Source organism: Cottoperca gobio, chromosome 4, assembly GCF_900634415.1.
Source record: "Cottoperca gobio chromosome 4, fCotGob3.1, whole genome shotgun sequence".
NCBI lineage: Eukaryota > Metazoa > Chordata > Actinopteri > Perciformes > Bovichtidae > Cottoperca > Cottoperca gobio.
Window position 1 is genome coordinate 13,823,904 of NC_041358.1, and position 21,995 is coordinate 13,845,898.

The 21,995-nt window shown below is 41.2% G+C and overlaps 1 protein-coding gene across 1 annotated transcript in view; it reads right to left on the reverse strand.

Moving 5' to 3' along the window:
• Nucleotides 1-159: 159 nt before the first annotated feature.
• pde4ba (phosphodiesterase 4B, cAMP-specific a) overlaps nt 160-21,995 on the reverse strand; it is a 170,488-nt gene continuing 148,652 nt past the window's right edge. Inside the window, 10 exon segments of the mRNA XM_029430502.1 lie at nt 160-3,730; nt 3,822-4,004; nt 4,604-4,726; nt 4,827-4,981; nt 5,114-5,180; nt 5,182-5,214; nt 5,655-5,819; nt 5,935-6,218; nt 9,499-9,592; nt 20,783-20,895. Of these exon segments, the coding sequence (XP_029286362.1) occupies nt 3,290-3,730; nt 3,822-4,004; nt 4,604-4,726; nt 4,827-4,981; nt 5,114-5,180; nt 5,182-5,214; nt 5,655-5,819; nt 5,935-6,218; nt 9,499-9,592; nt 20,783-20,895 (1,658 nt within the window). The 3' untranslated portion in view covers nt 160-3,289.

A 21,995-nucleotide genomic window follows, 5' to 3' on the forward strand; every position in this document is an offset into this window, starting at 1 on the left:
AAATGGTAAATGGAGTGTAATTTAACAGATTTACTTTTGTGTTAACAGTAAAGTGTTTAAAAAAAATAAAAACAAGTTAATACTGTTAAAATCCTTCTTTGAATTGACTGCAATAATTTAGTGTAGGCTATGAGGGAGAAAAAAACAGCAGAAATCAAATCAATATATTCATGCTTTGCTTTTAATCACTTAATAGAAAAAGTATTTCAGATTTATTTTTGAACACAATATACAATATAATACCATACATTGTGTGAAACATTTAATAACCCACCAACTGGCGGACTTGAACATATTATTGACAATAAAAAAAAAACCATCTCTCATGCAGATAGTGCTAAATCTGGCTAACCATTTGGACACAACTAGGACCAAAAAAAGCTTGAACATAGATAAACAATGTTAATACTGACAAATTTGAATTTCAAAACTGCTAACAAGTTTGGTCAGAAATAGGTTCACACATTAGCACAATCAGTTACATACGATCATGTTTTGTTGTTAATTCAGAACGATTCACGTCAGTGCCGGGCGTATTGTAGCATGCTACCAATACCGTCCCCGTGTTATCTACTTTTACATGAAGTGCGTTAAGTGTAAAAGGAGACAATCGCTTTGTGCTTGTCTGTCAAACCTGTATCTATCTGGCCTCATATATCAGCAATCTGCATTCAAATGCTGGATGGAGAAGCTAAGGTTGTGACAAGCCGCCGAGAGAAATAAGCTATTTGTGTACTTTGATACCAAGCATTGACTAAGCTTCTGTGTTCCTTAGCTAGCCTGCATGTATCCTATTTCCAAGCCTATGCAGTTTAACATGTCCTCTATGTCGCCTCTGGTTTACCAAATTGCTGCTGTCAGATGAAAACCTTGTAGCTTCAAAAACTCAGTTGGACCAAAATAGTTTTCCATCAGAAACAAAAAGAGGACATGCAAAGTCCTCTGTAAATTCTGGCTATTATTACAGAAATGTAACTTAGCTGACACAAGAGATTTCAAAGTGATAAAAATGTTTTGGTTTAATATTCCTGCATAATAAGCTTAATATAAGGTTTTTCATTTTCTTGTAAAAATAAAAAGGCTATTTGTAGTTACAAGGTTCTCATGTGACAACAACAACATGTCTCTTTAGCTGCTGCTCTGCTGGGCATTCAAAACATTGTGCGAATATATACTTAGATATATTTATATATATATATTTATATATAAAAACAATATATAATACATATATAAAAAGACTCTAATCCAGAGTCTTCTACACATTAGACACCACCACTTCCAGGTAATGCAAGTGCATATAAATTAAAATAGATTTTACACTGAACCAGTATTTCTTATTTACAAGCTTAAAGTAGAGAATAAATACACACTGTTATAAACAGCAAAAAGGACCAACTTGAGCTCCTAGCGACAAACAGTAGAGACAAAGGTGTAGAGTGAAGGGGCTAAGGCCTGATGACAAAGTCAACACATCCAAACACACACACATACAAAACCTTTCATACGTACAGCACACAAACAATTGCCACTTAAGCATGCTGGAGTGAAAATAGATGAAGTACCTTTGAGTATATCAGTAAACTAATATGAAAACGGAGAGATGCAATTATTAATACAACTAGAAGATCCATAAAAATGAGTCGTGAAAGCCATAGGAGCAGAAATGTCGTCAGCACACCCTTTTCAAACCATATTCAGAAACAAAAACAGGCATTGTTTGGTTTGTTTTAAAACTAGAACACTTAATTATTCCTCTCTTTTTTTTCAAAATGGTACAGTCTGCCATGCTGAATCCAGCAATTCCATCTGTGCCAAATCCTAATAAGCCGCCTGTCCTGGAAACCTGATACAGTCAAGGGGGAGGGAAAAAAATTCAATTGACGTCAATGAGTCGACGCAGCACTTGAGGGATTTTTATCGTGAGGAAGAAATAGCCGGCCTGATTGTTTTGGGGTCGTGTCCGTGGAGCCCAGAGGGGTTTGTAAACCATATGAATAGTGGCGCTGATGAGGGTCTGAGAGCGCCTTTCAAATAGGCAGCTGTAAGAGCACCTTTAATCATCTGGTCTGGGCCTGATTGCAGCGGGCAAGGGGGGCGTTAAATCAGACGGGTCGGGGTCAGGACCTGTTCTATCTAACAGGATTATTAAGACTGCAGCATACTCGTGGGCTAAAAATAGATTCACCGCTGTTGTGCATTTCGTCCTTGGACTTCATTTCTTATTTTATTACAGATCCAAGCTGCCTGTTGTCATGAGCTTTTTGCTTTTAGACCTGCTTGTATTACTGCAAAATGTTATCTAGTGGTATATTGTAGGTTATAAGGGTGTGAACTAGACCATCCTTTAGTCAAATTATGGTGTGAAAAAGGTAGGAAGCCCCCAATGATCCGTAGACTGTTACAAAGAAAAAGGATGATGTATAGAGAGAAGGAGTCTGAAGAAAATGATGTATTTCAATGTGACTGTGACATTCATTGACCGACAACTGATGTAGAAAGCAACAAACTAAACATGTAACAAGAACCATGAGTGAACATAAGCGTTTGAATTCCACGTATGAAACATTGTGCTCAGATTGAAAAACAAATGTGACAATATGTGTGTATAATGTGGGTGTTAATGTTTCCCTATTCAGATGAGTTTGTCAACGTTTGTTTGGATTTCTCTATTGCCCAATACATGGAAGACTGTTCTCTTTAATTAACATACAAAAAAGATTTTGCTCTTTCAGATAAGAAAAAAAAACATTTCACAGACATACTAGAGTGTTCAATAAATAAAAAACTATTATAAAGACAATAGTAAAAAAGGCACACAAAAGTCCTTTGACAAATGTTACAGGAAAAAGTAAACACTTTCTGTTGCTATACAAATGTGTCTCCATCAGTAGATCTTACTCTATGCTACTTCTAGATCATATCATATCTGTAAAAAAGTCTTAAGGTACAAAACTTCTCTCAGTAGTGTCAATGTCCATTTAATGCCGGTTCAGAAAAGGAAAGTAACCATTTCCCAAACTGCCCGAAATCCTTCAAGTTCCACCCTCAGTCTCGCCTGTCCATCAAGACTAAAATGTTCGCAGTAATTATTTCCTGAGAACTCGGAAGCCGCCTCACTGAAACTGTCCGTCCGTGTCTGGCTTCAAACACCCAAGTGCAAGACGCCCCTGTGAGGGACCTAACTAAGCCTTTGCTTCTCTGGGCTTATTAAAAAGCACAGCTGCAAGAGGATTTCCCCTTTTTTGCCAAAAAACTTTCAAATCACCGTGTGAGCCTGATGATGGAAGCCCTATGTGTCTGTGGGAGACGCCTCATGTGTCACAATCTCTATTGCCGGCTCCATCATGCCGCCTTCCTCAAGCTCCTGACTGTCCAAATAGTCCAGTGGAGGACATTGAGACTCTCCCAGGCTATCCTCCTCCTCTTCTAACTCTTCCTCTTCTTCTTCCTCCTCGTCCTCCTCCCCTTCGCCATCTTTCTCTATTCCATTCAAGTCCTCCTCCACGGTGAGCTCAAACTGAAATTTCTCCCCGCCTCCCTGACCACTGGTCCCCCCACTGTGTCCGTGCGGGCCCTGGTCGTAGAAGGGCGGGGAGGGACTCTGGGGGATCATGCTCTGGTACCAGTTCCTGTTGTCCTCCAGCGTGTCCAGAATGTCCTGGGCGTCAGGGTGGACCAGATCGGCCCATGTCTCCCACAGAGGGTGCACGATGTAGTCGATGAAACCCACCTGGAAAGGAGTAATGAGGCAAATTAGAACAAGATTCTTTTAACATTTTGGTGCACATGTAAATGCAGTTTCTATGTGCTCGTTTGCCTACCTGGCTCTTCTCCACTGAGGCTGTGTGTTTATCGCACATCGGGCTGATCTCCATTCCCCTCTCCCTCTCTCTGTCTCCCTGGTGGAAGAACTCCTCCATTATCCGATCAGTCCACTGACGATACAGCTCCAGGGACTTGGTGGGGTTACTCAGGTCGGCACAGTGCACCATGTTACGCAGCACCTATAAATAATACAGAATTGCAATTTAGTAAATGCTTGTGTTATTTCCTAAGAAATCTCTAAATGTATCAGTTTTTTTTGGACAAGTGGTAAAACTTGGAAACAATGAGCGTCTCCAATGTACAATCCAATATCTTTAAAACAATACGGCCAAGTGTGGTAAAGTACTTTACAACAATTAGATTTAGGAGAAATTTGCTTCTCGTAGAACCGGCATGTAAGGCTTATTCTATAATGTGCTTTGTTATAAAAGTCTACACAACAGTCTAATAGAGGAGAAATTCTAGAAAGACCATTAGAGGGAAAGTGTAGAGGGAGCACTTAAAGGTAAAAAAGAAGATGGATGGAGTGAGAAAAGGACTGACAGCAGGGAACAGAGGTCAGCTATGTAGGAGGCCGGCTAATGACCATTGGCTGAGTAACTTCCGCCAACACTGGCTATTGATTATAGCTATTAAAAGATGGGAAAAGAGAGCTGGAGGGATTACAATATGTCCAATCTAATGCTCATAGTTCATATAATGTAAGTGTTTTGTTCTGACTATTATTCCTTTCTTCTTTTAGAAGTTAAGAAATTGTTTTGCAAAATCCGGCACCTACCTGTATCCTGTCGGTGTAATTGTCCAGCAGCAGCACTCCAGAGCTCGTCACCTTCTTGGTCTCCACCATAGTCTTCAGATCAGCCAGCAGACTCATGTGTTTGGACATGTCAGTGGCCAAAACCTGAATAAAAAAAGAGCGGAAAAAACACCTCTTTAGCATCGGGATAATTTGGACGGATTATAATTAAGACCAGAAAATAATATGAATGAGGATGTCTTACCATGTCGATGACCATCTTGCGGAGGGACTGTCGCTGCTTCTTCGTGAGGTTCTGGAAGATATCACAGTTGTCTTCCTGTAGTAGCTTGAATCCAACAGCCAAGTGATGGTTCTCCAGCACGGACTCATCGTTGTACATCAACGCCAGCTCAGAGTCTGGAAAGGCGTCAAAAAGGGATTTTATTATTTTTGTCTTTTTCATAGCTACTTTCATTTGGTTGTTGGAAGCACCAATTTCTATATATTGTTTAAAGAAAGCTACAAATAAACTGAATGTTTTTGACTTACTGGTATTGATTAGGAATTGGTTTGATACTCCAGGATGGTCAACATCATGGATAGCTGCAGCAAAGATAGGCTGCTAGGATCTCTAGATCTGTGAAGACCGCCTGACAGAGGGTGGAAAACAAGATCATTAAACTACTTCTGAAGATAAAAAAAACATCAGAAAAGAACAGACTAGTTAATCCATGCCCATTTTTCAAATCAAATAACCTGACCTGACTGTATTCTACCAGCTACTGAGACAAAACACATCCAGGGAAAATCTAACAAATAAGGGTATGGAGAGGCGAGTGTTAGAGGGAAGAGGGGAAGTTCCCTGAGCAAGGAGGGAAAACATGATCCAATGGAAGGATGTTAAGGTCTTCAAAGCCGGTGTGGCGATCCAGGAAAGTGGTTCATGGGATGATGTAAGAGCTCACTCCTTAGTTTTCCCTTATTTTTGTGGATGCACACTGGTCTCCAAGTCGGAGGTGGGGATTTAACGAGACCCTGATCTAAGGTATTACAAACCGAGTACAATACATCACTTTATATTATAACTTACATCCAGTGCTGGAGTGGAGAGGAGGATGTGTGTGGATTGGGCTACGTCAGCAGCATGCAGGCTGTTATGGTAGGCCACATCAGAATGGTAGTGATCCTCCAATGTCATCATGTAGGCCACGAACATATCCACGGGGATCTTAAATGTCTTTAACAGGTCTCGCTCCTAAAAACAACAACATCGTAACATATTTAGGAATAAGTGTGGATCATTGTTTCAATCAACCGACAATTATGTAAGCGAAGATACAACTGAATGTGGAATTTCAGACACTTCATACCTGGAAGATGGCGTACATGATGCAGGTAAGAGGCCGGCTGTGGGAGTACTCTGAAACGGTGAAGATGTTCAGGCCCCACTTGTTTAGGTCCTCCAGCTCCTTGGAAAGCAGCTCCTCCTTATCGGTCTTGACGCCGAAGCGCGAGATGCTGCTGGTGGAGAGCGAAGGCCCATGCGAGACCTTCTTCACTCCGCTGATCTGTGTCATCAGCTGCTGCCTCTGCTGCTTCTTCTTCTCTCGCGTCTTGGATGTCGGCGATGGCATCTCCACCTCATTCTGTTTGTCTGAGGGAGGGGAAGAGAGACATTTGTTGTTTTTACAAGTGTGGACATTGTGAGTCTAATCATTTAATCTACTTGATTAAATAGGCTGCTAGAGAATCCAGGTGCACTTACTTTATAGAAACACCTGCAGCTGGTAAACTACTGAGGGATTGATCTATTCACTCATTCATTCATCATCTGTGCCTCCATTCATTTGTTCATTCATGCTGCCCTGTCCTCCACCTGCAGTCTCTATGAGCTGCTACTGTTCATTCGTCTCTGTCCTTCTGCATTTTTTTTTCTCCCCCGTCTCTTAGCAGGTGGCTCACATGTCATCTCCTGTTCTTTTCACTCTCAGCCGGGGCTCCTACACAGTTAAGGCAGCTCCATAAAGTCGGTCATTCAATAAGCTGCCGCATCTTTCACAGCTATATCAAATCACTTAGTGTAGAGTGGGATTTTTATGTTTGGTTTATTTTATTTCTAAGTTTACTCAACCACATTTGGACTGGCCACAAATAAAGCGAGCAAGAAGTGTAAAAAAAACCCACTGAAAACCTGCAAGGCTTTCATATAATGTTGCTTTGAAAAAACAATTATAAATAACAGTCTTTACACTTTATCTACAAATAAACACAGAAAACATGCCAAGTTTCTTGCAGTAACCAACCGGGCCCTTGTGTTTATCACAGAAGAATTGAATGAAATCTTGCAGGGACTGGCTATCGGCACGAATGTGAGCTGCGCACTCATCTATCAAGCCTCGACTCAGCTATCGGCCTTCCCCTGTGGAGGGTTATTCAATTACCAGCTGTAATTCAAATAATCACTTTCACTCTCACGCTCTCCGTCTCTCTCTCCCTCTCTCTCCCTCTCCCTCTCTCTATCTTGCACTGTTTTCTCTGCTTTTCTCTCTGTCTCTCTTCAGTCCTCCAGTGGTAATTGAGAATGGGCAATTAAGCGCTCTCAGACATGTGCTGCGTGGGAAACAAGGGGAAGAGCAATATATTGCCCTCTAATTTATTACAAGCCATCATTATCACCACTGCTGTGTGGTGCCTATGTGGCCTGTACATGTGTGTGTGTGAGAGAGTTAGAGATCAGATCGTAAGAGTTTGCAGTGTCATTCTTATCATCCATTTCTACATAAGTAAGTGCCAATATACTGTAAACGCCATGCGCTATGTTCCACAGTTTTTAGCTCAGTTAACATGATCCTGGTGGTTTCCATATTCCACTAGATTAAGTATCGCTGTCGCATTTTGTCACATAGACTCCTTTTCATGAGTTTTTTCCTCTGTTTTCACTTATCTCTCCTTTGAATTTCGCTCATCTTATCCTTTTTTTACAAAAAATAATAATACTGAATCAGCCGAGGTAAAAATCTATTGCATTTTTCTCCGTTTTTTCTCTCCTGTTCTCACTTCTCCTTCTCGCTACTCTGTCACCTCCCACGTTTGTTTCGATTTCTTTTTCATCCTCCAGCCATATGCTCTCCTCTGAGAGACGCAGATGCAGTAGGGAAGGTAGGGAGGGGTGGGTTTTGTGGGGCCATTTTCCCCTCAGTGTATTCCCTGAACTAGGTGTGTTCTGCTGCTGGCTGATCAAAGGGAATTATGACAGAATTATGCTGCGAGGACAGCTGTGGTGGGGGAAAAGGGCAAGTGAACGGCCAGCTTGCTGTCTGCCAGCAATCCTTAATGGAAAGTCAGAAACCCTGGTCTGAAATCATCCTCTATGGGTAACTCTGAGATCTTTATTTACCTAGGGAATTACCAGTATTCATGAGCAATGTTTTACCAGTCAAAGGTCTGTCTTTCCATCAGCTGAAACATTTAAAACTCAAATAGTCTACAATAAACTGATAAGGATTTACAGTGGATCTGAGAATGACCTCTGCAGAACCAGGCATGTGCAGTTAAAGGTCATTTCTCTGAGCCTGTAAGGATGCTTTTATCAAAAATAATATAAAGCATAAATAAGTGCATTACTGACGTGACACTAATCTTAATGGATGGAAGGAATAAACAGTGGTACTGGTCAGCTGAGGCCCAATCAGGCCAGCTGTGCTGCTTCAGCCATTTTCCACCCACCCATTCCTCATAAATGTTCACCTGTTCTATCTTTCTACTGCCAGCAGGGTAATACTGATTTCCTTATCAAAGCGATAGCCATCTGTCTGGATTCTCGGGGCAGCGAGAGGTGGAGGGACAACAAGGTGTCCCTGCTGACAAAGATGCATTAAGATGGGGATGAGTCACTGAATCTGCCGAGATCATCTCGCTGCCAGCAAAGGGGGTTCCTCTATACCTCTATTTTCTCCCTCACTGCAGTCAGCTCCCTCCCTCCCTCCCTCCCTCCCACATTTGCTTCTTCTCCGTCTCTCCCCAACCTCCTCTCGCTCTCTATGATCCGGCAGTGAGGGATCCGCGAACAACACTACACCGGATCAGGATGCCAATCGATCTGAAGCCAGTGTCTATAAATAATGTTAATGCATTCTGTCTGCCTTCTATTATCCTATTCATTTCATTTAACTTCTTCACTTGTCTATCAACTGTGTGCATCTGTCCTCTAGCTATTATCACACTCCTGTGGAAATCTCCCATTTACCAAAAGCCAACTTTGAACCCATTTGCAGAAATCAGTTGATTGTCCCACTAATGGGTTTACCTTATTTTTTTCCCTTTAGTGACTTTATCGTGTTGTTTGGTAGCAGGGCCATGAAACATTTTGTACATGTTGGTGCCAAAAAAGAAGAAGATCTAAACATGATATAAATATATTTTTAGCTATCGCTATCTATTCTCAGATCTCGAATGTGCAACCCACGCTGACAGCATCCAGTTCCAATCCACTTACTCCGATTCTGACTAACAAGCTCCCTTGTTAGTCAAATGGCACTTTTTATAGTAGCCAGCCACGTTAAATACCTTTTTATCTCCTCTTTATTCTTTGAGGATTGTACATTTCTTACTTCATTTTTATGGCCATTTTGAGCCCAATGCCATAAACATCTAGGCAAAGCTTAATGGCGCAGTGTTTTATGGTACGCCCACACAGAAAAGCCTGCCAGAGCAACTTGCACAGCTTAACATCATGTTCTGAAGCTCCACAAAAACATTGCAGCAAAAACAGAGAATTGGGGATCTGTGTGAGCCACTAAATATTTGTGGATATTTATATTTTTACATGTATTTTTGGGTTATAATGATTGTCTGTGGTGATTAATGGTGGACTATAGAGACCAAATGTGTGAATTTTATGGTGTGCTTTTCAGTGCATGTACACAGGACTTTACCTAGGAAGGTGCTGGAGATGAATTCGGAAACCTGATTCCCAGACCGACTCATCTCAGATAGGTGCGTCAACTCCCGATTCAACATTCTCTTGAACTGCAAGAGAGAAATAGGAAGAGGAGGGGGGAGAGAGGAAAGAAATGTCGTCAGTTTCCAGAGGGAAAACCTGGGAGAAATGATAGTACAAGATTTCATGGAAAATACAGCAGTATCCAATTGTATTCCACCAGCACAAGAATATTGTTTAATTACAGCTGTAAAATCAGTGGGGGGGGGACACATCTTATTTCCCCCTCCATTTTTCCTGGAATTAATTAGGGTGCGGATCGTTATTTGTTTTACTAGTGGGGAAGCCATCACTTTTTAATAACCCTCAATTCACCCCCGGCAACCCATTTTCTGTTTTATTACACTGAATCACATTTCTGGGGCCTATTTAGTTGTTTCACTTGCGTCAGTGAGCAAGAATTTCAATGATGTCAAGAGGAAAATCTACACACTTGTACCTCTTCGTTACAACATTTTGGCGATTTTCATGTACTTTACAAACCATGAACCATTTGAACTAGATAAAATAGTTGGGGGAGACGGATGCATTTGACAGTACACGGAGACCCAAGCACTGCAGCAGCAGATGTTTATGACAGACTGATGCGCATGCACACACATACAGTCTAACACACACATATACAGACACACAGAGTTCTGCAAAGGGCTCAAGATGGAGCCTGAGCCACAAAACTGCATTCTGTCAGCCCCCCCTTACCATGATGGAAATATCTTTAGGTGCAATTAGGCTAACACAGTAATTTGAAAAGCTCCACAAAATCATTATCAAAATGCTGAGATTCAGCAGCAACACAGCACAGAGAGGTAAAATTAAATCGGTGCGTTATCCCGACATGCTACGTTGATAAGCGTCACACACCTTAATGTAACCCCAAGACACCGACAGCAGGTAATTTGCTTCAGGCATTTTGGACCCCGTTTTTTCGTTCCTACACAAAGCCAGAACTGTAATCCAATAGAAAAAAATTGAGGCAGACGAACAGGATTCTTTCAGCGCCAAAAAGGACAAACAAATCCTTTCTTCTCTCCTCTTGTGTTTCTCTTCTCAGCGGCTAAGAGAGCAGCTTGATGATGGCTCACTCTCCCTCTCAGCAGCAGAAAAAGGCCAGCTCTGAGTCTCCATGCCTGGGGATGGCTGCAAGAATAGATGGACAGACAGATGGAGGAAAAAGTAGACGCTGTAGCGAGACTCGGATAGGAGGAGATCCAACAGGCTCGGTGGTCTGGAGCAGCAGCAGCTGGAGCCGTGAGCTGGGGACTCTCAGCGCACTGATGAATTATAGAGGATCGCGGAAGGGAGGAGGGGAAAATAACAACGATGGAGACAGAAGAAGGAGGAGGGAGGGAGTGAGGCAGTGATGTTCATCTGACTGGAGGGGGGGTTCCTCCACTGGATTTGTCTTGCTCTGCTGCTCTCAATGCTGTAGCACTCACTCCCCCTCCCACCCTGCTTCTCTCTCTCTAACCTTTTTTCTGTTCCCTCCCTCTCTTGTCTCTTTTCCCCCTGCTGTAGTCTGTCAGCCCCAGCAACACGCTCTATTCAGAACACATGATTTGACAGAAAGTGGGGAGAAGGGGGGAGCCCTAATTACGGCTTGGCATTGGTGTAAACACGAGGTTGTGAAGGGATGTTTGAGTAACTGCAATTTAATATCCAGACTTGGATTCCAGATGTAACATTTCCTCTCTTCTCACGTTTTCCAGCTGTGCAACCACTGCACATAAATCCCATCCTCTTTAATTCCCAGCCCCTGCAATTCCCTCTTAAAAAGGCATTCTTTTATGACGTCAGCCATTGTGAAGGAATGTCATGGAGCCGCATAGCTATGTCTTCTCTCTACAGTAAAACAGAGTTAATAGGGGATATGGGGGGTATGGGGCACGTTCTGAGGAATGTGAATACAACTGTATTTTTATCGCCATTATCTCTATTATCATCCTCTCCCTCTTTTTGAGTCTTCTGAGTGCGTCGGCCATTGTGGAGAACTCATAAGCCTTTCATTATCCGCATCCTATAATAATATTAGAGGCTGCCAGGGTGTCTGTGGAAGGCTATTTTTACCAAGCAAGAGACAACCAGAGTGGGGAAGGACGGTCAGAGGGAAAAAAGAAAAAAAGGAGAGATGGGAGATAATTGCATCCTTTCCCAATTTGGGTGACAACAGCCCACAGTTTTCTCTCTCTGCCTGTTTTAAGTGTGTGTGCGCCAATTACCAGAACACCGCAACGCCATGGCAACAGCATCAGACGGCCAGTGCAGGGCTGTTTTGAAAGGAGGAGAGGCTTCCCCTTTTCCTTCCCAGGCAGACATGTGGTGTAGCTGCTGAGCTGTCACGAGGACACACCACACACATCGCCTCTGCGCAACCCCCCCCCGCTCCATCTCTCCCTCACTCTCCACCACTTACATGTCAATTTCTCTCCCTTCTGGCAACAGTCTGTCTGCCTCGCTGGCAGAATCAATGGGCTGTCCTTGGAGCAGGTGTTGATATAGCTGCAGTGTACAAGGCTAGAGCCATCTGACTGGAATATACTGTTATCACCGGCCAATTTCGATAGTGCCGTTTATACTTTTTTGTCAATTTTTTCATGACTTTTGTTTGTGAACCCCTCCCCCCCGACAATGGCTGCAATGCTTTGCTAATGAGAAAAATATTCAGAGTTCTTGTCACTTCAGAGCCAACCCATGGAAAACTGTAAACAGAAGTTCCCAGAGAACCTCTTAGTCCGATGTGTTTCTGTGCGTACGAGTTTGAAAAGATGAGGGGGAGATCAAAGCTTCCCCGAGAGGATCCCGGATTATCCTCCCACTGAGGGAAAGAACCAGAAGCAGGGAGGTGGGACGCGAGAAAAGAGAGGGAAAATAAAAAAATAAAAAAGAGAAACAGAGGAGGCAGCTCTTTATATAATAGCTCACTGCATAATAAATAAAGAAACCATAAATAACAGCGGGGGATGTCTCTCTGCAATGTGTTGAAGAGCTATGCTTCCCCAGGGGCTCAAAGAAATGCCTCAGTGCACACACACAGCAGCCTACAAATGCTATTATCTACAGTTAAGCACAATTGATGCTGATGTGTTACATACACTCATGCCCATATGTTTCTGTGCGAGTGTGTTATTGCCAGTGTGTGTTTGATGTTATTGTCCATTCAGGGGAAATAGGGAAGCCTCTTTACCTCCTACTGTCACCATGACGCTGGAGGGAGATTAGCCTCTCGGAGCTCTGTGGGTATCTCTTTCCTCACATACCCACATACAGTATACATACACACACATATACTGTATATATACACACATATATACAGTATATACATATACATATATACATACATATACATACAGTATATATACATATATATATATTTTTTTTAAAGTACCACTGTTAGTAATTCATAGACAATGCATTGCTACAATTGGCAACAAAGGCCTGAATCATGAGTTTATTTCTTGTCTTGTAATCTTCATCTGAAGTGCTGAAGTGGTTCAGATTGAAGTTGTGCATATGAGCCACTAGTGGGTGCACTATGCTCAGTCTGTAGAGCAGTCTGATCAGTGTTTAGAGAGTATTGACCTCTGAACCCTGCAGTGACAGAAATGCACAACTTGACTTATAAATAAACTTTTTTAAATACTCCTTTTCTATCAAATACAAAAACATGCAAACAAATGTTATGCTGGAAGTCTTAACTAATATGAATGTACAATGATTAGTATGGAAGGTTTGAAGAGCAAAGCAAATCCACTATGAGGTTACATCTTTTTAACAATAATTTAACATTATAATTTTTTTTCATGTAACAACTAATAGCAGCTTCAATTAAAATAAATCATAATTACCATGAATTTATGCTTTTTCTTTATTATCTGACATTTTATCAGTTTATCAGTATAAACTCACATTTACAGTATGCAACATCACTGACGGGGACTTACAGCAATCATTCTTTCTTCAGCAGCAAACCTAGATGGTTGTGGTTTATCTTCTCCTCGCTTTAGCAAAAATGATGACGCAGGTAACATCGGCTCAACGGCAAAGACTCTTTAAAGATCGGGAAACCTACCTACGTATGAACCGTGCGTATGTTGGGTGAAGCTACAGACGACTCTGAGAAACAGCCTGACAACCTCTCACTTCCTCTGACTCACTGGCTCGTGCTAGTGTGTGTCTGTATGAGAAAGAGTGTATTCATGTCTCTGAATCTATGCTGTAAGATGTATCAAGAAATAACTCTCCGCTTTAAAAACCGGAGACAAAAAACGGAGGGAGAGATAAAAGTAAGTAAGCAATTTCTCAGGTGAGTGATTCAGTCCCATCACTCCCAGCTGTTAAAGGCCTCGGAGTTAGAGGTGCTGTCTAACACCATTTTTGGCTGGAGGAAAACAGTTAACTGCTGCTTCGAAAGCAGAAAGCAGCCCCATGTGAAATATTACAGAGGCAGTATTCTGTAACACAGTAGAAACAAGAAATGCTTGAATCACCAAAACCCCTACTACATTATTCAAATGAGTGCTGAATAATGTAGAAAGCAACGTTTTATCATGTTAACTAAAGTAATGGCATGTCTCCCCTAAGCTTCGAGGGAAAATCCCAAAAAGATTTGTTTGTGCATCCCATGTTAAAACAAAGCCACCATTGAGCAGCATCTAACCACTTTGCCACGAACTCTCCCTTTCTCTCATGATGAACAGAGTGTTCAGAGAAAACTCTCCAGGCTTTGGTACTATGCTTAGAAACAACACGTATCACCTGGCTGGGCCACAGGTAAGATAAACCCACTGTCATTTTGCTTATTAACTCAATTGCTTCTGAATCCAGATACTTCTAGAAAAAAGACAAACACACATGCTCATCTTCCCTAAGATGCTTTTTGCTCTACATGCCTGTTTTCGATCAGCACATAGCTACAACAAAGTACCAATTACTATAGCAGGAGGAAATCACAGAAATCGGTTTAACATTGTTCAAAGGAGAACAAAAAAGCTTTTGATAGTCTCTAGAATGCCCATATTTCGATTTCCACACCCTTGAAGAAAAGTTGAATTAATCCCACAAACTAAAGAAACAGAAAGACATACAGTCCATCTATAATCTGCACTGAATTCAACGTTTCTCAAAGGATGGCAATGTCTTACAATACAGCCCCACATCTAAATTCAGCATCATAAGGATGCAAAAGGGTTCTCAAAAGCAGAACGCATGCACAGCCACTTCTTGCATGAACTTCTGTGAAGTGTGTATGAATTGAAAACGAACAAACAAAAAACCCAGAGCTTTTAACAATAAAAACAAACACTTTTTATAATGTACAGCTGCAGCAACTAAACATCACATGCCTTAAAAAGGAAGAAACCCTAATGCAAGCACTCCGCAGCAGTGAAATATGTGTAAAGTCCTCCGAAGGTGACCGCTTTAAACACCAACTTAAACTTTGTGTTTAAAAAGACTATAACCACAGCATGTGAGATTCACACCGTGTTCAGCAAAGTTAAACACTCAAAGTGCACACAAGAGACACAAACACATAAAACTCTTTATAACTAACTTTTAAGAATCCCAAAAAACTCACCTTTCTCCAACCATTTAGCTTCCCTAACTTCCTCTCTTTCTTGTCAAAGCAGCAGGCTCCCATGTTGCTGTGTGTAGAGTGCAGAGCAGAGCGAGGCTGCCGTCCGTTAAAGTGTCTGTCTCAGTCTGACTACAGCATGAGTAAAAGGACCAAGCCTTGGCTCTCTGACGCTGGGAAACGCCACAGCTCTAGTGACTCACTTTGGGCTTCGAGGTCTGACTAGGCTTTACCTCACACCCTTTGTATGTGGAGCAATGGTAGTGAGTGTGTGTGCAAGAGAGACAGACCTCTGCCTCATACTCGCTCCCTCATGGGGGTAGTCCCGCCTCTAGCTTCTTGCGCTTCTTTGCTTGCTTTTCACTACTCCTGCAGCCGGTAGTCACAGCTCTGAGGTTTACACTGTCAAGATTAATTTGATGACTAGAAAATTTCCTGTTTCTTTTAACCCACAGAAGACAATCCACAAATATTGTCCTATAGACATACTTTTTTATTTGTGTTGTGTAAAGTCATATTCACAAAAATACAGATGAATTTCTGTGCTGAACTATTTACATTTGTAAAAACCTACATCATTTTTACGTGAAATCAAAATATGTGTTTACAGAGTGACTTACATTGAGACAACAAAAATAAAAACATACATATTTGTGTGTAATGAAATATTTGTGGATCGTCTTCTGTGGATTACAGCTATCCAAGTCCAAGTATTGCACCTCACATTTGTTGAATTCTCCTACAGACCGCTGTGGTACGAATTGGACAAAAATCCGCAAGCAAATAGGAGGGAAGTCACAAACTGACAAGAAGAGAACCATGAAAATTATTTCAGCTGTACAAAGGGATCCACAAATGGGTATATATGACTTTACATGCATTTGATATTATTTGCATGTGTAAAACTGTAAAATACATGTTTAAGAGTAAATCATGCATATGTGCAAATCGCTCTGTATTTGTGTGAATATGACTAAAAAAACCAAATACATGTTTGTGGATAGTAAACTATTTGTGGATCATGGCACACATTACAACTGTTAAAGTCTAATAAAAGCATCTATAGGTTACATGTGCTTTGTTTCGAACTTTCAAGAGTCCTTGAGTTCCCAAAAAAACCCACCAGAGTGCTGTGGTAGAATAGTATTCTCTTTGTTTGTGAATCCCTCATGAATCCAGTTGATGATTTGACTTCTTCACTTCTACGTAGAGTAGGAGCGCAAACTCTATTTCCCTCAATGAACAGAACTCCCCTCAGCGTCAAACCTGCATAATCCCTAACACTGCTCCGCAGAAAGCGTTGCACATTTACACACCAATGAACCAACAGGCACACACGGGTCTGTTCACATGACACATGTAGAGCCAAGCAGCAACTGTGCCAATTTAACAGGTTTCAAATATGACTAAAAACTACTAATTATTTTTTATCATCATCATAATTGTTTCTTCTGTAGAAAGTCAATTGTAATGAAAAATGAGCCCAAGGAAATGTCTTTAAATATTTTAGCGATTAGTCAAAAATAGTCAAAATAAAATACCTTCTATAACAACTATTTTGATATCCCAATTAATCGTTTGTCAAATGTATTATGTATTAATTTTTTTACAGTTGTTTTATGAAGCAAATAATCTAATCAAGAAAATAATCTGCAGATTAATCGCTAATAAAAATAATTAGCAATTAGTTGCAGTCAAAAGCCTAAATCCTCTCATTTTAAAATCTGGAAGAAGCTAATATATCAACTAATGGTTTTAGCTATATCAGCAGTTATTTTCACTATCGTTTCATCTGTCGATTATTTTTTAGAGTTATTAAATTATCATCTAGTTTATAAAATAAAAACAGTAAAACATGTTTTGTAGAATTTCCCAGATCCAAGTTGTGATCAAACCGTCCAAATCTCCAAAAGATATTCATTATGCAATGATATAACACTGACAATTTTCACATTAAAGAGACTGACAGCAGAGAATATGTCATTTTTGCTTGATCAATTACATAATTAACATTTATTGATGACCATAATCTTTGTGACTATTGACTAACGCATTATTTTATTTATCATTTCATCCCTAGCTTCAAATAGCAGAAGGTGCACACCCTCGACACAGAAGAATATTCCAACTCATAACAGGCCTTGACTCGTCTACGTCACTCATACATAACAATGAGGACAGACACTGTACGCCCTCAGCAGCGACAGCCTGCACTTCACCTTGAAGGTACAGCAGCAGCCTCTCGAATTTCATCTCCCTCGTACTCATGTTCCATACTGTGACACAGCTTGAATGACAGTTTTTCCATCCTAAACACAACAGGTAGTCGAGGGGTCACATTAGCTGAGTGGCATGTTCTCGTTGATAAAACCAGGTCGAGCGTAACGGCCCACATGACAAAGAGGCAGCAGTTGTGTAATGTTTTAGTTCACTGTGAAAATAAGGCGAGTAGTAAGATTGTCTAGGAGTTAACCTATTGTTAATATGGACACGCAGCCACATACACACTCAAACACACACAGGCACAAACAGTTCATACATACAATACATACATACAGACATGTTTGATTGAGAGTCCTTACGTGTCAAGACACATGGCCAAACTGCCAATGTCACATGAATGTGAGCGGGTCATAGTACACAATAAGCACATTGTGCCACCTGATAAGCTCTATGTAGACAGTCACGTCCAGCACTCTAACTTACATTTATGGCTGAAACAAAACAAGTCTGGGTTTACATCATTCTTAAAGGTTAACTTATAGAGATATTCTGCTAAAAACATACATCAATCTGCTAAAGTCAAACTGTTGTTGTTGCTGATCTTGGCAGCTCATGTGGTAAATTGAATATAGTATTTAATGGGAAAACCAGGATAGAACTGTACCTTCATTATTCCATAGTTGGGATATTTTGGCATTTCTGAAGTTGGTGAGGCTCCTGAAATCACCTCTAAAGAAATAACATTTGACTCAATCGGCAAAAGTGCTAATTCTACAGTCTACAGCGAGATCATTTGTCCCACAAGTCCACATATGTAGGGGGTAATATAAACTAGCAGCTTAACCTTAGTTATGAATATAGTAAAAAAAAGTGACTTTTTATTCCTTTCGGAAAACCCTGGACCCATTCTGCCGAAACAGATGTCTCTCCTGGGTAATTCAGACGTCCTATGGCATTATATCCATGTCTAAATGTCTGGTTTTTTAAAAAGTGGTTAGTAGTATTTATTCAGTCCTCATGTGTCTTAACTGAAACCAGTCCAGCTGACTGTTGGATGTATGTCCAGATGACGACAGCAGTGACACGACCATTAACCATCCAAACGGGCATGATGGGATGGGTATTGTCGTCTGGAGAGAGCGGGGGATCAGGAAGGAGACAGGAAGAGAGAGTCACTCTGCCCAGTGGTCTGCATGGATCCCTCACACACACACACACACACACACACACACACACACACACACACACACACACACACACACACACACACACACACACGCACACACACAAACAAATGTTCTCTCTTCCTCTCTAGTTTATTGTGCTTGACCCACTGCGGGATCCCTCGCATCCTGTTGTCCAATTTTATGAGAAATAACAAGCTTATCCTCTTGGCTCGCTTGACAAACTGTTTTCAGGCTCTGTTACACACACATGCCACTCAGCCTATACAGCAGATTTATGGGATTTCACAGCCACAAGCAAATCATACATAAGTGTTAAGCATTGAACGTTTTAAGTCAATAGAAAAGGGTAAAATCTGTAACTTTCTATAAGCTATCACATCTACAGCTGTTTAAGTCGTAATTAAAATTGTATTCATTAACAAAGACGGCAGAGCATCCAGTCTCATGTTACTGTTATAACCAAGGACGTAAAAGATGGCGTCCAGTAACTTGAAAGAGAAATTGCTTCTGTGTTGGCCGCTCCTGCGCTTTCCCCCTCCACACAGAGATTTTACAAGGGGATGACGTTACGCACTTTAAAAGTTTTGATTTCATGGTTGAACATCCATACATCCATGGTTGTAGTCCATGGATGTATTTCTTCAGTGGCTATCCATTATACTGCAATAAAAAATATCCCCTGGTTCCCAAATATTTTCACCAAAACTGTGCAATGCAACTAGGAAAGAGGCAGGAAACGCTCCTTTGATGTGCATGACCTCATTTTAATGTGAAGTCTATGGTCCGACAGGGTTCTGGCAGACGGGCGATTATGAGTCAATAACGCATGTTACAAGTTAGAACGTGACAAGAAATAGATAACGCTACTCAAGGTTAAAGCAATAAATCAAGAGCTCTACAAGATATGACAAAATACTGCTTGGTGCTTCTGTCAAGCTCTGTCAACTTATGGCTCCTTTAAAGAACCAGGAACTAGACCTCAGTGCACGTCACACGCAATCACATGACACATTAGAAATAGAATAACCAGTGGACAGTGAGAAGTTGTTTGGAGGAAAAGATGGAAGGATGTCAACTAAAACCACTTCCTTTTGTTCATTTGACCATTTTATTTATTTAATTATAACCATTTACTCAGAATAAAGTATTAGAGTTAGATGACATTAAGTGGTTCTGCTTAAGTCGGCTTCACATCATCCAAAGCTGATTTTGAACAACTTCTCAATTTTCTCAATATATTATCTATTATCTATTTAAATAGATAGCTGTGACAGTGTCACCATCAGCTAGTTTGTTCCCATAATATATCCTGTATGATAGTGGATGAGACTAGACGGATATTTTAATGAATTTTAAGTAATGAGAGGACAAACTTATGCAGAATAGGAAGCAATAATAATTATTAGAATATTAACAATTTGAAAGTAATTTAAACTACACTGAATTAGTAACTCACTTTAAACATGAATGCAACTCAGTGATTCTTAGCTACATGTACAGATAAGGAGGTATAGTACAAAGACAGCAGAGTCAATCCAGCGATAAGTAATACACCTTAAAAACACAGTCAAATATTGTTGTGCATTACGCTCTGTCAGTGAGTAATACGATTAAGAGGGTCACTTAAAAAAAGAACCAGGAATTGAACCTTGGTGCACATCATTCACAATCAATGACGCAGAAGCAACAGAATAACCAGTGGACAGTGAACAGTTGTTTGACAGTGAAGATGAAAAGAGGGTCACAGCGGGCCAAGACACAAAAAACCACACTTCCTTTTGTCAGGCCATTTTTTCACAAAGAGAAAAAAAGAAAACTCGGAAATGAATAGAGTATGATGCTGGTTCAGGCAGAAATCAGCTGATGAGTGACATCCAGTAATATTCACACAAGTGTGCAGGCTTTATAACCTGACAGCGCTCATGCCACACTGCTTACTGCTGCAGCCTCTACGTAACCAACCTCTTCTTGCTGTACTTTGTACTGACTTTGTTGACTTTCCCAAGGTCACGCTAAGCTCATGTATGTTTGCAGCTACAGTATCTCTGGATCTGCGGTTTATGTGTTTATTATACTTGATGAAGTATTAAGTACTTCTTGCTGAATCCCTTTTTCCAAAAAACTTTATCTGATTGAAATAAAATAAAAGGCAACGAGAGCCTTGTGCCCCCAAACATTTTTTTCAATGTTCTCAAGAAGAAGAATAAAAAAAAGTTAGAACATGATGCAGCCTCTCCTACCTTGTTGGAGGCCATGTCACTGACGGAGCGGTAGGTCTGGATGGTCTCCAGCTGGTCCAGACACCAGTCCAACTCCTCCATCGTCTCCTGGGCCAACTTCTGGTACGCCTCATCTGTCAACAAGCAACCAGCACACAGAGACACACAGTCAGAACAGACGGCATACATGGAGACTGAGCGCTGTCCAGCCACTCCCAAGCAACATCCACCCACGGGTCCTGCTCGGGGGGCCTGCTGCTGCTGCTGAGGAGGGGGAATGACTAGAGGTGGCACCCGGCTGCAGCGCTCCTTCATCATGAGGAGGTGTAGCTGTGGGGAGCTAGTGGGACTCACAGCTGTCAGCAGAGTAGAGTAGCGCACAGGAAATCTAGGACCTCACTCTGTCACACACTCAACTTTTCTCTCGGTGCATATGTGTGTGAGCCCCCCCCCCCCCCTACACACACATACACACACGCACATGCTGAGGCCCTCATTTCATTTACATGAAGTCAACCTCCATAGAGCAGGAAACCAAATACTCCCTCACCCTCGCCACACACAGACGCACTTTCCCCATCTCACAGGAAGCAAACAGACACCTGTCAGTCTACACATACGCATTAACACACACATAAGCTTCGGTCATGTCAAAGCACACTTTTGTCTTAACTTTTGTAAGAATTTGTATGCTTTCTCTGATACGAATATGTACACAAATACATAGGATTAGACATATTTAATCAGTGTAATCACATCTGATTATTGACGATGGAAGGATAACTGCACTCCACAGAAACTGTTTTGTTTGACCAGCAGTTGAGACACACACATGTTAATGGGCCTATCAGTCTCTGCTGAGGCCCCACATGATGTATTAATGAGTCCGTGCAGAGTCGAGAACATTTGTCATATTGGTTTGGTGCATAAATGATAACAGCTGCTGTAAAGACATGTGTGTTACTGTTTTGCAGTGCCAGTGTGTACACAGTTGGTCAAAGGACCCTCCACATTAGATACAGTGTGTAGCCTGGATACAAAATAACAGGAACTGGTTTAGGAATCACTTTTACCAGAACTGAACTATATTTCCGTAACGTTAAGCAACGTTTAACGTATGCTATTGTGCGATTATGCCTTGTGCTGTCTTTTCTTTGTACAACATTTGGTACCTCTGCTTGTTAATGCATACTGTAATATAGTAGTAACAGTCATTCAATTATAGCTGCAACTA